The 16157-nt window shown below is 38.9% G+C and overlaps 2 protein-coding genes across 4 annotated transcripts in view; one reads left to right on the top strand and one right to left on the bottom strand.

Annotated features, from left to right (window-relative positions):
* Positions 1–2035, top strand: part of HBP1 (HMG-box transcription factor 1) — a 55686-nt gene extending 53651 nt beyond the window's left edge. For both annotated transcript variants that reach the window (XM_069106991.1, XM_069106990.1), the window contains exon 11: positions 940–2035. In XM_069106991.1, the coding sequence (XP_068963092.1) occupies positions 940–957 (18 nt within the window). In that variant the 3' untranslated portion in view covers positions 958–2035. The remainder of the gene's footprint in view (positions 1–939) is intronic.
* Positions 2036–2472: 437 nt separating this feature from the next.
* The window catches only part of COG5 (component of oligomeric golgi complex 5), a 496196-nt gene continuing 482511 nt past the window's right edge, over positions 2473–16157 (bottom strand). For both annotated transcript variants that reach the window (XM_069106989.1, XM_069106988.1), the window contains 3 exons: positions 12257–12383; positions 11017–11096; positions 2473–2951 (listed from right to left, as the gene is read on the bottom strand). In XM_069106989.1, coding sequence (XP_068963090.1) covers positions 2837–2951; positions 11017–11096; positions 12257–12383 — 322 coding nt within the window. In that variant the 3' untranslated portion in view covers positions 2473–2836. The remainder of the gene's footprint in view (positions 2952–11016; positions 11097–12256; positions 12384–16157) is intronic.

A 16157-nucleotide genomic window follows, 5' to 3' on the forward strand; every position in this document is an offset into this window, starting at 1 on the left:
AGACTAGAAATAATCAACAGTAAAAATTACGAACTCATTTCATTTAAGAAATAAAATTTTAAGTTCTGTGAGATGTAACATGTGAAATGAGAATTTAAATGGTTTTCACCTTATAAGCAGTTTCTTACAAATGGTAGAATACATTGTATTTTTATGTTAACATATCTTATGGGTCTCACCAAAATAGTTGGTCTGTTGTGTAATATTTATGTGTTCAAGGAGGCTCTGATTATTAAGAAGGCCAATGTTTTTTTTATATTCATAAATAAGACATGACAGTTACAAAAAGCTCCAGTCTCATGCTAGAATTTAGGTTTATATTGTCTATCTTTTACAATCATTTGAGCTAGGTGATATTACATAGGAAACTGAGGCTAGTTAAATGATAACTGTCTATGGCAGGATTCAAACTTTGCATACCATTTAGCTGAATGGATGGATCTTGGAAATAACTGCTAAGTGGTGCAGTGGATAGAGTATTGAGCCTGGAAGACCAGAGTTCAAATTTGCCTCAGAAGCTTACTAGCTGTGTGACCTGGGCAAGTCACTTAACCTGTTTGCCTCAGTTTCCTCATCTGCAAAATGGAGATGATAATAGTACCTACCTCCCAGGGTTGTTGTGAGGACCAAATGAGATAGTTTAAAAAAGCACCTAGCTTGGTGTCTGGTACAAACGCACCACATAAATATTAGCTGTTATTATTTTGTAATAAGGATGTATATTTCCTTCCTTGTCATAAAGAAATACCTGGCCATTAAATAAGTATCAGTTCCACATTTCTTTCCATAGATCTTCTTGAGGGCTTGGCTCCAGTTTTATTAACAAAATATAATTTTAATCTGAGTCTTTTAAAAAAATTTTTGATTTATAAGTGTTTACAACAAAAATTGGTTTTTTGTTCTATAAATGTTCACTGAGTTCACTTTTTTTCTCCACAGGGCTCTCAACAACATTAAACCAAGATGTTTTATTGTTCTTAATCTATAATTGCAAACTGTTGACACTTGATGGAAAAAAAACTTAAGATCAAGGCCTCACCATTTTTCGTGAATTTGTGTGACCATAAAATACTGAGAGCATTGAGTCCTGAAATAAGAGTGAGGATTTGCTTTCAACAATAGAGCATTAAGTAAGCTAAAACTATCAACATTGTAAACCAAATTGCCTTATTTTCTTCCAAACTTCATATATGTCTATCAGGTAATATAGGCTTGAAAATTGATATCCTGTGGTGCTAAAGTACAGTAGAAAGAGAAGTGTATAAATGTTTTATTTTAAAATGTACAAAAGGGGGAATTTTAAAATATGTAACTGCTGTTTATACATTGGACCCTTATTGCTTATTAATATGTATTGCACAAACTATGTAATTAAACTGAAGCTGGGAATTGGGATTTCCTTGAACAGCAAACATGTGGCCCTAACACCAGTGCCAAACATAGAAGCTCCCAGTCTGGCCAGTGCCAAGAGGCGACCAGGACATGTGGCAGGTGGATGGTCTAATAGAACATGAAAACCACCTGGTACAGTGTGTGCTGTAGGCCTGTTTTCTGTCTTGTGTGACATTTTGCACCAGGTGGTAGGACTGTCAGCCCTCATTTCCGATGGAAAAACTAGCCCAGGCCAAGGTAAAGTTAGTTAATAGCACTGGTATATACACCATGAGGTGCTATTAACACGTCACCATTATATTTTTTAACTCTGTTCTATCTCCTCAACCATATATCTTAAGTATCTTATTTTTGTCAACAGATATCTTCATGGTGGGGGCAGATTTTGCACTTATGGGCAGTGCAACACTTGCACTTTACTTTTTCCTCCAACTGTTTAAAATTAGAGCAAATCCATTGGCGATACAGCTGCTTTTGCTCTGAGCTACAATCATGGCTTTTCATGTTACTTAACAAGTGGTGTTTCTGGTTAGGAATCACAGCTGTTAAATTGATTTGAGTTCATTACACGTCTTCATGATGTTGCCCCTAAATTTTGCACACTATATTCTTGTATATTATTTCAAATAAAACTTTAAAAACAGTTTGTGTATTTCTGTAACAGGATATCTGGTTCTTAAATATATGAATTAAGTGATAAGATCTTCAAAAAATAAGGAATATCTCTAAGTATCTAGTGAAAATGATGTTTTTATTTGAATGTTAGAGCTATTTTGTCTTGATGCTTTTTAGAACCACAGAATAAATGTTATTACATCATTTTTAAAAGAAAAGCTAAGGGGTGGCTAGGTGGCACAGTGAGTAAAGTGCTGGCCCCGGAGTCAGGAGGACCCAAGTTCGGTTCGGGCCTCAGACACTTAACACACAAAAAAACTTGGGCAAGTTACTTAACTACAATTGCCTTCCAAAAGGCAAAAAAAGAAAAGCTAAAGGAAGAAGTAATTGTTTCTATTTAAGCCTTGGGGTATGGAATTGGTGTCCTAAATTTTTAAAGGCCAACAAAAAGAAGCAGACACAACATTCGGATAAAAGCTTTATCTTTATTTCTTTTTCTAGGGGAAGTAACATGTTAGAGGATAGATTTCTTATAGGTATCTATTATGTAATACAGCCTAAGCCAAACCACTTTAAAATGTATGTACCCATGCACTAAATCTACTTATGAACTATGAAAGGGGGCATTTTTTTGTGGAAAGGGCCAATTCTTATATAGTCTTACAACATGCTGTCTAGAAGAGGAGCTAGGAAAACAGAATTTGAGATCTGAATAGTTGTAACAGTGGGCAGTAAGTGAGTAGTGCATGCATGCTCTTTAGCTTAGTAACTGCTGAATAGAAGTCAGTAAAGTATAGGAAATAATTGGTTAAGGGAATGTTTTAGGTAATTACTGAAGCGAGGACATAGCTTTCTGAAGCAGTTGAAGCATTATCGGATAAACTGGTGCAAATTCTTTTCCTTCTCTGCTTTTCACTGATTGAACATAGGCTTCCAGGGCTCCTCTGAAATACAAATAGTGTCAAAAGAGAGGTGGACAGAAGAGAAAAAACTGTTAATACAGTTTTCACATCACTTTAAAAACACAGGTTTCATGGAATTAAGCTTTTACTATTCTCAATTTTAGTAACAAGGTTAAAAAATGAAACACTTTACAATGTGCAGTCTACTTAATTTATGCATTAAATCACTAAACTAACTTGAAGGCCACAAAACCTCTATTGTAAGGTGGCAGGTTTTCAGAAAATTTTGGTCACACTTCACATAATACTACAATTCATGGCTAAATGACCTACATTCAAAATAATAAATATTAAGGTTTCGTAAAACCAATAGAACACATTGCCTGCCTTACACTAAAAATAACTCTTATTTTAGGCAGTATTAATACATATAAGCTACTATGTGAGCTATATACAGCTCTCCAGAGGTGAATCAGCACCATGGAGAGCCTCCTTTTGGATGAGATTAGGTCTGTAGGGCCCTTATACTAAGCCAGAGACCTGGGGTGATTGGTAAACAGGAGGGAAGGCTGAATATAACAAGAGAAAGATACACTAGGGGCACAGGATAACAATTGTTATAATATGCCTCATTTGAAACCTAAAGCAGATTGAACTATAACATAAAAAATAAGCTGTATTTAGGGTTGTAAAGTTGGATTTACCTCAGATGTTTGCTTTTATGACTACAAAGCCATCCTCATCCTTACAAATGTTAGCACAGTTCAGCAGGTGGCTAATTGTAATTAAAAACCTACTTATTTCTGAAAAGTCTACTTAGAATAGGCATTAACTATACCAATTTCATTTTAGAAATCTTCATATTTTTACATTTTCACATAGTAGCAGACATGACATTTCTGTGAAGGCCAAGATTAGTATTAATACTTTAATTTGTTTAAGCCACGTGGTCAATGTCATTGCCTAGAAAATACCTCGTCCTGTAAATCTCTTGCCTAAGATTCCTGAAAGCATCCCCTTTAAATGTTACTTTTTAGTGACATAATTCTAAAACGTAGGTTAAAAATAAAGCAGTTATAATGAAAATTGCTTTGCAAAAGTGTAAATAAAAGCACGGATAATTTGAAATGTAGGACTGTATTCATGCTCTTGTACTGAATGATGCTAAGTCATTGTCAGTATTCTGGCCCCCTGACTCAAATTCCCATTCTCTTCATAAGCCCTTAAATATTCCCACATAAATTAGACAGCATTCTAAAGGGATGGGAGTGAGGGGTGGTATTGATCTTAGTAAAAACAGGTACCTTGAAATTTACAGAGAGGGCAATCTTTTTAGTAGTAAAAGGAATGAGGCCTTTTTTTCACAAAAAGAATAGAATCATCTTACATGATAGGTTATACAGCTCAGAAATGAATTTGGTTATACACTTAAATTTCATCAAGAATACCATCAGAATGATAAAGAAAAGCAGATGTAAGTTGCCTCTCCACATAAACTTATAGGATGTTAACTACTTAACAACTACACTTGTTTGATCAAAAATATCAGCTTTCTTGGAAATAAGGCCAGGTATTATGTAAGATAGAGTACCTACCCAGTTTTCTGAGTTAACAGCACTCAGTGAGTGATTTAGGATATATCTCACTTGAAAATAATTTATCAATGTGACAAGTGCTATTACTTTTTCAAAGAAGAAAAAATGTGTCAGATAATACAATTTAACTTAAAAAGAATTATGGCCTGATAAAGATACAGTTTTAAGTGCTGTGAAGGATCATGACATGATCCCAGTATTCAAGAAACATATAAAACCTAGGTTTTTTAATAGCCAGAGGCCTTGACTCATCTTCAGCATTTATATTCAGTGCCATGGGGCTTGAGAGGTAGGTATATAACAGCACATACAACTTTTTTTAGTCTTCATCCTACTTGATCTCTGCAGCATTTGACTGTGTTAACTACTTGGCCTCGCCTTACGACTTTATTTTCTAGGATATTCTTAGTTCTGTCTCTGTGGCTGCTCTTCCGTGATGTTTCTTCACTTGCATCAAGGAGTAAACCAGCATTTGTAATTTACTATGTGCCAGGCACTGGGAGTCCAAGGACAAAAAAAAGAAATAGAATTGGGGAAGAAAACATACAGATATGGATAGGGACCAGCGATGTGTTTTATTTATTTAAGCAAACTTGTAGCACTGCAGGCTGGCCCCATCTCTGTGACATAAAGACCATTATGAAGTATAATATCTGGAAGTTCCCACAGCAAGTACATGCCAGAGATGGGATCTGAATTCAGGCTTCTGACTCCAGGACCTGCATGGCTGCTTTGTATACATAGGGATGGACTTAGGGACTTTGTTCTAGGGCAGAAGTGTTAAACATGCAGCCAAAACTTCCCAGGGTGGCCAGAAGCAGATTAAAATCTAATTGGGAAAAATTTAGCAAAAGAAAAATACAATATAATGTAATGTTAATAAGTGATATTCTGAGTCAGTGTGTGCCCTACAGAAATGCTTATGTGTGTAGTGGCCTCCCGTTTCTAGTTGAGTTTGACTTTACTGATCTAGGGAACTCGTGGGTGAAGAAGCTTCTTAATAAAGCAATGCAGGTTGCTTAGGGTCCCAGAGCCATTATGCTTTATACTTGCACTTAAACCCAAGTTGTCTTGGCTCTATAGTCAGTTCTCTCCCCTATGCCATAGCTGCTTCAGGATAAATACAGTGGAGTTAGACAGGACTCTAATAGCATGTGGAAGGTGCTGCCTGCGCTGTGTGTTAAAGTGAGGAGGGAGTGTATTCCAGGCATGGGAGATGGCCAGTACAAAGGCCTGGAGAGAAGAGTTGGAGTACTGTCTACGAGGAGCAGAAGGAAGGCTAGTTGGGCTGGATGGTAGATTGTGGGAAGAAGTTACACAATGAAGCCAGGGAAAATAAGCTGGGGCCAGGTTGTGAAGCCTTAAGAGCCAAATATAGGAGTTTATATTTGATGCTAGAGATATAAGAACCGCAGTAGTTTAATGATGTCGAGGAAAAACATGATTAGAACTGTGCTAAGAAAAATTCCTTTGGTTGCCGTGTGGAGGATGGACTGATGAATAGGGAGAGATTTAAGGTAGGGACCAAGTAGAAGGCCATTACAATAGTCCTAGTAAAAGATGAAGGTCTTAGAAGGGCTAGGATGCAAGAGATTGTGGGGGTAGAAATGGGAGTATGTGAGGTGAGGGGGGAGTGAGAAGTCCAGGATAATGCTGAGGTTACAAACTCAGAAGACTAGAACTAGTACTGGACTGAACTAGGTTAAGTTCAGAGGTAGGTTTTGAGAGAGAGATGAAGTATCCCACTGGCATCTTAAAAATAACGTAAAGAATTTACTACTCTCAAGCCTGCACTCTTCCTCTCAACTTCACTATTCTTGTCAATGATACCATCATTTTTTCATTTTCCAGACTGTCTGTCACCTATTTCCTATCACTTCCTTCCCCCTTCATCCAATCCTCCATAATGTCTTCTGCATTTATACTGTACAATCCTTCCCTATTTATGCTGCTTTCCTTCCAATACAGGTCCTCATTCACATTCGTCTGTGATAAACAGCTTCAGTTTCCTGACTTATTTCCCATTATTCCTGTGAATGTATCCTATCCTTTAGCTCTAGTTCTCAACCTCTTGGGCATGAGGTCCCCTTTGTAAAAAAACTTTTGTGGACTTCTATATGATAGTAATTGTGCTATCAGTATCTGTTTAAGAAGGTGCATGAACACAAAGTTGCCAGTAATTCCATAATCCTCTTAAATGAATCATTAATTATAACAATATATGTGCTTGAAAAATAACAATGCATATATATATACACACATTTGTGATGTATTCTTTATCAGCCTATCAAAGATATTTGTTCATTCTTAGTTAAGTTGCATATTTGTCAAAATAAAGATCAAAACAATCACACTTGCTGTGCAAGAACGCTGCCCTTCCCCCCATGTCCCCTCCAGCTCAGGGGTTCATGGTTCACAGACTAGCAGTCATAGTTCATAAACTAACAGTCTTACCAAGTTATACAATTCCCTGTCTCTGAACATTTCTGCGTGTTTCTGCTTTTACAAAAACCTCTGCTTATGTTCTCTATGCCTGGAAAGCCCTCCATGGAATGGGATGTTTCCTTATTCTCTGAATCTACTCCTGCCCTTGCTGTCCCTCTCAGGCAATTCTGTTTTGTCTTGCATTAAGAGATAATGTACTTTGTTCTACTGCCTTATCAGATTATATTGCTCTGTAACTGTAAGGACTGTGTCTTCCTCCTCTTCGTATTCCCTCTAGTAGGCATTTTGTAAATATTTCCTTAGATTGCAGACCAAGGAAGAAAACGATCCCTTAGCTGTCACAGCAGCCAACAGGAACTCACTAGTTTTTCTTTGGGACCCAAACTCTGTTTATAAATAAACCCTAAAAAAGAGAGCAATCATGATGAAAGAATTCCTCTAATGTGTATGAGGTGGATGGTCAGGATAGGGGAGCAAAATAAATTTCAGGATTTCTATTCAAACTTCTAAATTCTTGGAAGAATATGTTTATGAACATATTTAGAGGGAACCTGTTTGCATCATGTCAAGTGATATCAAAGTTCTTAAAAGGAATAAGAAAGCTCACTGTGACATTTGTGTTATCGGGGCTCTCCTGGTATCTATAAGCTTCTTTCCACACCCTAAACTTTATAAGCATGGACTCCACTTTGTTGGGCAGGCACAATTATCATCTAGTCTGATGATAAACAAGTGATACTTCTTATTTTTAAATCAGGTAAATGATTCAAGAAATCCTGTGCTATCCTGGCTCTGCTTCTTTTCTGGTAAATAGCCTTTAGCTATCCCTCCATCCCCCTCCATCCTCAGTGTCAAATCAACAGGAACAATAAATCGTGTATGTTCAAGTCCACTTTGCTGACCTTCAGTTTTCTCATCTACCTACCACATACTCTGAAAATCACTTTAATCCTTAAAGTGCTGTTGACGTAGGAGTTATGTTCATGATATCTAGAGTTCAACAACATATCCCAAATTAGAAAGACCATTTCTTCACATTGGGCAGCCTCCAACTCTTAATAAAAGCCTTATCAGTGCAGAGACACTAGGTCAGACAGAAAGTGGGGGAAGTGTGACTACAACTATAAGAGGCTGCGGTTCAGGAAGATTTAATGTGAACGAGTTATCTTCCCTGCCCTTTTTGTTCCTCTAGAGTCACACAGGTTTTGGGGGTTCTATGATTCCAGAGGAGACAAGTTCCTTTGGAGCTACTTTACATTTTGCCTTTCTATTCTTAGTGCCTATACAATACCTTGTATGCAGTAGGTACTTAATAAATGCTTATTGGATAGGGGGGGAATCTTAGTGAATGAACTCCAAGCCCTAGAAAAATGTCTAGTTTCAAGAGCAGAGAGGAATTCATAAGAGTTCACTGGTAGAAATAGTCACATTGTCCTCAATTTGCCCTGCTTTGTGATAGTCTAAAAGATTTTATACTACTATGATAAAGGGAATGAGTATTAAAACATGGATTATTTAAAAGAACTGAAAGAAATGTATATAGAGCAGTCCTCAGTCTGGGCTGATCTGCAAGGAAAGGCAAATGTATCCCATACAACAGCAATTCAAAGATGCAAAATCAAAACTTAACTGTGCTCCAGAAGACAAGAACAAACTGTTCTGGAGAAAGTGCCATGAACTGTTTGTGGACAGCATCACATGCATCTTAGCGTTTAGGAATGCCACAAGGAGGGCACAAACTTCACCATCGTGCCATGATTACTTTTTACAATTTGCCAAGTGATTTGCAGACCTTTATTTGAGAGGTGTGCCATATTTTAAAATAGGATTTTCAGGCATTAAATATAGACTCGGTAATAATGCTGCAGATGAAATTACTGAGCCAATACATTCTTAGAAGAAAGCAGAGATGACAAATGATTTGTAATCTAGCATAACTGGGCAGTCATCTATTTAGTTTTTGAACCTCCTGGCTAACCAAGAAGGGAAAAAAAGGGAAATTCTATAACTAGGTGAATTCTTTTCCTTTATTCAGCAGCCAATATCAAATATCAAATCTGGCAATAACTGATGCAGAATGAACATAAGTCAAATGCAAAAATCCAAATAGGCCAGTGCCCATATTCTCCCTTTAAGGTTTTCCCTAGAGCTTTATCCAAGAGACCAAATTCACTGACCTTTGTGTCACAGAGTACCTTTCCTGCTCAACTTGAGTCTGATGAACGGGAAAAGATTGTGTAGGTGAATCCAGTCTGCCCTCAAAGGCCTGAAATGACCAGCACTCCTGCACATTTAGCATTCATTTCTCTACACCTACCACTTTACAGGACCAAAAGTGACAGATTATCTGGACTTTCATAAGTAGTAAATGTGTTAGACAGAATGTCAAGTTGAATTTTCCTAACTGAATTTTTCCTGTAATTGGGACTATAAAGAAATTATTTCTCAAGTGCACTAAGTTAAAACAGAATATAATACTGAACATTTCAGCAGGCAACTGGAATGTGACCTAGTTAAAGAAGAGACTAACTCAGGACTCATCTTTTCTCATTTTAGCTTTGGGGAAACTGAGAATGTGCCTTGGGCCATCAAAGAATTCTAGGGTCACCTTTTAGAAAGAAATCTGTTAGGTGGAAAGAATCAATGGCATGGCAAAATGTCCTAGCAGGAAGGCAACATTGTTGTGCTGTATCTGTATTTGGAGTGTATTTGAACTAATTAGCACGGCCTAAAGAGGACATAATCACTAACCATGAGAGTCCCACAAAGGTTCTGTCCCCAGGGCTCCTCTTCCTACTTCTCTACTATTTCATTTAGTGATCTCATCAGTTTCCTGGTATTCAATTATCCCTATCCAGATGATTCTCAGATCTATCAATCCAGCCTTAACCTCTTCCAGTCTCACATCTCCAGCTGCCTATTGGTCATATCAAATTGGATGTGCCCCACACACATCAAACTCAACGTGTCCAAAACTAAACTTGTCTTTCCCCCCAGAACCCTTCCCCTTTTCAAACTTTCCTATTACTGTTGTGAGAGTACCACCATCCTCCAGTCATCCAGACTCACAATCTTGGCGTTATCCTTACCTCCTGACTCTCTCTTATCCCAGTCTGTCTGATCTGTTGCTATAGCTTGCTACCTTTACCTTTGTAACATCTTTTGCATATATTCCCTTGCTGCCTCTGGTACCTTCATCACCATGATGTAGGTTCTCATCACCTCATGTGCCTGGATTATTGCCACAGCCTGATACCTGGTCTCCATGCCTCAAGTCTCTTTCCACTCCACTCAGCTGTCAAAGAGATCTTACTAAAGCACCATGTAACCCTCCACCACCTTTCTCAGTAAACTCCAGTGGCTCCCTATCCACCTCCAGGATCAAATATACAGAATCCTAGTTAGCATTCAAAGCCTTCATAACCTCCCCTCATTCACCTTTCCAGTCCTCTTACTCCGTACATGCTTCCTTCCCACTGCCCCCAGAGTTCCCATTTATCCCATATAGGCCGTATTTATGCATAGCTATTTGCATGTTAATTCCTCAAGAGCAGGGACTATTTCTTAACCATTCTTTGCATCCCCAGTGCTTAGCACAGTGTCTGGCATGTTATAGGAGCTTAATTAATGTTTACTGATTGACTGACTGAAATAATCACATTTGGATTCCTTATTTAAAAAAATGTTCAAAGTCTAAATACCCCAAATGATACCAGGGATGAAGAGACAAGACAGAGTGCTAAGTGTAGGGCTCCATGATATTAGTGAGTTTTCAGAAGCAGAGAGAATCAAATGGCCCTAAGCACTGCCCCAAGCTCCTCATGGAGCAGCATGAAAAAGGATGGGAAGACGAAATCTGAGCCACATGTGGCAGGAGATGGAGGAAATGGCAAAAACAATGCTTAAAAACATCACAAACAACACTGTTAGGGATGAGAACAATGTAAAGAAAACTACAGTCTTTACTACTTAACCTTGATCTTTCAACAAAACAAACCTTAAAGGCTTTTAACCAAAGTTCACTTTTCTGGGCTAAGAAGCAAAAACAGGGTTCAAGCTTGCTTTACCTGATAAGGAAGAGCCTGTCCTTTTCCGATGGATGATCATCTAGCCACTGGGAGTATCGGGCGTGAGACCACTCTGTTCTCTGAAGCATTGAAACACAAATGGACACCAGTCAGGAAAAAGAAATGCAGACACAGCAGTGAATGTCAACTGATACAAAATTTACTTGGAATTGTTAAAGTGCAAGCATTTTCTTGACAGCAGAAATCATGAGGAATATATCAAGAAAGCTCAGGTAAAGTCATAGTTAATATAATTCTAGGTATCTTCAGATGATCTCTGACTACTAAAATGTTTCCTGGAATTCCAGTCCAGTCTAATCAAGTAAATATTAATCACTACTCTGGGAGGCAATTTGGTCCAACAGCTGGAGCTGACATTGAGGCAGAAAGACACGGGTCCAACCAAGTCCTACCTCTAAGGCATATTAGCTGAATGACACTAGGCAAGTCATTTAACTTCTCAGCACACCAGACAATTGTCTCAGATCGTAAATTAGAGAACAGGTGACGACCTAAAACTGTACTGAGAGATTCCTCCTTGGGAGTTCCTTAAAGTAACAGAATTGCAGATCCAGTCCAAAATGGTACAGGACAAAATGGTGGGTTTTGAGGATGGATAAAATCAAAAGAAAAAAAAAACATCCTTGCCCTCAAGGAGCTTACATTCTACTGGGGAGATAAAACATGTAAATAGACACAAGCATGTACATGATTTGAAGAGAAGGGAGACAGCAGTAATAAACTCAGGAATGTGGAAAGGTGCTCCACAGGAAATAATTGCGCTGAGATCAGTCTGGAAGGATGCTTGGGGTTCTAGCAGGGAAAGCTGAGCAAGGAATGCATTGAAGGCACGAGGGACAGAGATCAAAGGCAGGTCTGAAGTGCTAAGATCAAAGAACACGAGGACAGTGTGGTTGGAACGCCCAACCAGTGTGTAAGGGCTCTAGTAATTATCAGTTAATGAGTGTGTCAGCAAAAGTGGTTAAAATTTTTTTTACTGGTATTGTATTACTCATCACTATAATGTAAAAGGCTTACTGACATTTTTTTAAGAGAGACTCTGAATTAAGTAGTGTCTTTCTACTATAATCTCTACTTCTCCAAGGCTAGAAAATAACAGACGCTCATAATATAGACAAGATCAATCAGCTATATCGTCTTATATTGGACCTCATGCCTTCAAAAGATCCAAACTTAATTAGGAAAGACTCACAACAGTAAGACAGCTTTAATTTGTTACCTGGAAAGGAGATTTCAACTCAGATGGCGCTCTTGTAAATAAGAAATGAATAATAATGCTGAATGGGATAATGTCCCCCAACGCTGGGCTGTTGGCTACATGTTCACTTGTCTGAAACAGCAGTGGTCTGAAAGAAAGAAAAATAAACATTACTTTGTCCTATAAAAAGATGTTATTTAGAAAGTATAGAGCATTCTCTTTAAAAAAAAAAACCATTCCTGATGGGCTTCTATAATAAAAAACATAAGTTAATAATGAAAGACAAAGAGGCCTTGCATTGTAGCAGGTACCATGATTTAATTGTTCCCTCAGCCCTTTCCCTGATACATTCACTGCTTGCCTCCTGGTTTCAGTTTAGCTCCATGGAATGTCATGTTCTAGCATTACTAGAACTCACTGTACCACACTTACATGCCCCACAGCTGAGTCACTGTTAAAAATGGGGTCTCTTTATTCACTTTCTTGGCTTCCTGGATCTCTGAGTCACTGTGGCCATTCTTTTGGCAAGGCCAAGCTTGCTGCACAGGCCACTGCCTCCATTGTCAATAGAGTCATGGAAAGTAATGCTGGATTCTGATTCTCATGCGTCACCAATATAATTACCCATTAATGTCTAATTGCAGAATCTTTATTTCTGGTACTTGATTTAAGAGGCAGAAAGAACACAGCTTGATTCCCAATCTTTCTCCCTTCTTCTCAACCCCCACAACACATATTCTAGGTAGAATTTGAAGTGTTTGCTGTTAAAAAATCTTCATTTGACTTATGAACAAAAGGGAACTGATTAAGATATAACTAAGATGCTAAAAGCATAAAGGCCAGATACCACAAAATCACTTTTGGAAAATTTCATTTCATCTTCAAGGTCACAAATTTTGCAGTCTGACTGGTATGAAAGGTTCACATTACCGGGGAAATGGACTCATGATAGGGAATATTCAAGATCAAAATAATTTACTGTTGAGTTCTTTCAGCTATTTGTTACAGTTGCCACAACATACGGTGAAGAGGGAAAAAAATATGTTGTGAAATGCCTAACATCATGCGCAAACTAGAGATTATAAAGTGGGTTCTTTTCAACAACTTAGATTTTCTTAAAACTTTTTCCCCTTTTCATTGATATGCACAGAGAAGGCTCAGAAGTATCAGCATCTTACCAAAGGAAAACAAATTGAAACCTCTGAGACATTATACAAAATATTATTATGACTAATAGATAAGAATGAATTGTCTCCCTATTAGGCAGGATGTTTCCAATAATGGAAAGTGAATCAGAGAAAACTCTGAATTTAGGGCTCAGATTACACAGAGGCTGGCAGGGAATAGCTTTGAGGCACACCACAGAGGACCAGGAGGAACAGCTGACCACCATACAGGTTAGAATTTTCTTAGGCCCTATTCTTTTTCCTGCCCTGGGCTGGACAAGCATCCTTGGGCTGATCCAGGACACAAATGACTCCTCTTGAACAGTAGAAGAAAGGAACTTTGGCTCTTGTCCTTGGCCAGTCATTGACTACCATGTGAAGACTGTCCCAACTATATTAAATAGCTGGGAGACTGATACCATGTTTCCCCGATAATAAGACACTGTCTTATTTTTTTTTTGAAAGAAAAACACCAGAGGGCTTATTTTCAGGGGAGGGCTTATGTTGTCCTGCCTCAGCTCTCCTCCGCGGCACTGCTCTCAATGGCACCAGCAAGCAAATCACTGGGGAAGAACAGGATGACGCGCTCACTGCTGCAGCTCTGATTGGATGCAGCTCGGAGCACGGCGTGTGTTTCACGGGGGGTGGGGGGGGACGGTGCATACAGAGGGTACCGTAATGTAGCGTGTAGCGCAGGGGCGCAGGGGATCACCTTCACTACAATAGCAATCTCAATAGGGCTTATTTTCGGGGGAGGGCTTATTTTAGAGGAATCTTACACAGTAAGGGGAGGGCTTATTTTCGGGATAGGTCTTATTATCGGGGAAACACGGTAGGTGTCTCAAGTGGAGTCAACACTGGGTCCTTGGTTACTGAGTAACAATGAAGGCTAGTAAGGTAAAGAAAGGGAAAATATATATTTGGGTGTTTCATAAAGGCAAAAACTCTAAGAAGGGAAATAACAAAACCATTTTCTTCTGCTTTCCAGTGACACAAGCAAAGACTTAGAATTCTGAACACAGATAACAATCAGTTTTTGCTAGTCCCCCAAACCCCTTCATCCTCCCTTCCCTCCCCGTACTGTGTCAGCTCCTGAACTCAACATTGATGTCTGTTGTTTTTATTGGCACCAGCCTTTCTCCTACCCTGGAGCACATCCATGATGGAGCAGTACTGCCTTCCCCTCAAAGTCTAAATTGCTCTGTCGTCAGATCATCATAAGAACTGGGGAAGCTGAAGGCTCTTTCTAAGCCTTAAATAGATCAGAGTGTTCACAAAATTTGGAGCCAGGATTAGGTTCTTGTCTGCCTAGGCACAAGGATGAACTGTACAGCAGCTATAACAATAATGATGAGCCTGCAGGGGTGGTTTGCTTCTCTTCTTTGGAAGAAGATTAAGCCCTGATCTGCCTGTGCATAACAAAGGCCAGATAAGGAACAGTGGAATCCTGAGGATGAGGATGTCAAGGGTCTGAGTCCTCTACTGACTGCTGGACATGGGTTAGAAGGTGCCATGTTGTTGTCACTATGGAGGAAAGGGCAAAGATGGTGAGGACAGGAAGAACTCTTTCTTCAGATGTTAGTTCTGGGAGCTCTTTATCATGCATATATGGGGGAAAGGCATAGGTCACAAATGACAAGAGAATTATCACAGAATCTGGGAGGTGGAAGGGACTTAGGAGGTCACAGTCCAACTGTTATCTTACCAAAAGGCCCAGTCAGTCAATAGATTAGTCCACAAACATACTGCACACTACCTATGGCAGCCATGCCGACACAGCTGCCTCACTATTAGTAATAGGATCTATTTATTTACTTTCTTGGCTTCCTGGATAGCTGAGTCACAGTGAGTATTGTTTTGGCCAAACTCACTACACAGGCCACTGCCTGTAAGGTCAACAGAACCATGTAAAATAATGCTGGATTTTGAATTCTCTCTGTCTCTCTCTCTCTACACACACACACACACACACTCAAGTATTGATATAACTTTATTAAAGAAGTGGCATTAATGTTTGCTTTGCCACTGAACCTTAAGGATTACGGGAATTTCCTGTCTGACTTGCAGTTGAAGCCTCCCATATATCCTGTCTTCTCCCCATTAGACTGTGAGTTTCTTGAGAGCAGGGACTCTATTTTTTTTTTTCTGTTGGTATGCCCAGGACTTAGCATAATACTTTGTACACAGTAAGTGCTTAATAAATGCTATTCAGTCAAGCAGGACAGTTAGAATACATGAAGGCAGTAATGTACAATGAGGCTGTAAAGATAGGATGGGGCAAAGGTATGACAGGTTTTAAAAGTTAAACAGTAATTTAAATTGGATAATAAAGGTAATGGGAAATTCTTGCGTTTTCTTCAGTAGGGGAGTGACATGGTTAGATCTGTGCTTGCCAATAGAATATACTAGGCAGTTGCTATCTGTTCATCCTTGGAATGAAGGAAAAAGGAAAAGCCCTTTGGCAATTTTGTAAGACCCTGAATGGAGTGGGGGAAACCTTGAGATAGGGAGACAGGTTAGAAGGCTGTTGCCATAATCTAGAGGAGAAGTGATCAGGCTTTGAACTAAGACAGCAGCCATGTGAGAAGAGACTCAAAAAGTGACCATCTTGCCTCTGCTTAAAGACTTCCAGTGAAAGTGCAGCCACCACCTCCTAGGACAGCATGCTCATTTGGACAGCCTGAATCTTTTGGTAATTCAATTCAGCGAACTTTTATAAAGATCCTAATCCGTGCAAGCATGAAGTCGTGGAAAGA

Source organism: Petaurus breviceps, unplaced genomic scaffold (assembly GCF_028583685.1).
Source record: "Petaurus breviceps papuanus isolate PSGF00001 unplaced genomic scaffold, PetGlider_PUasm1.0 84, whole genome shotgun sequence".
Taxonomy (NCBI): Eukaryota; Metazoa; Chordata; class Mammalia; order Diprotodontia; family Petauridae; genus Petaurus; species Petaurus breviceps.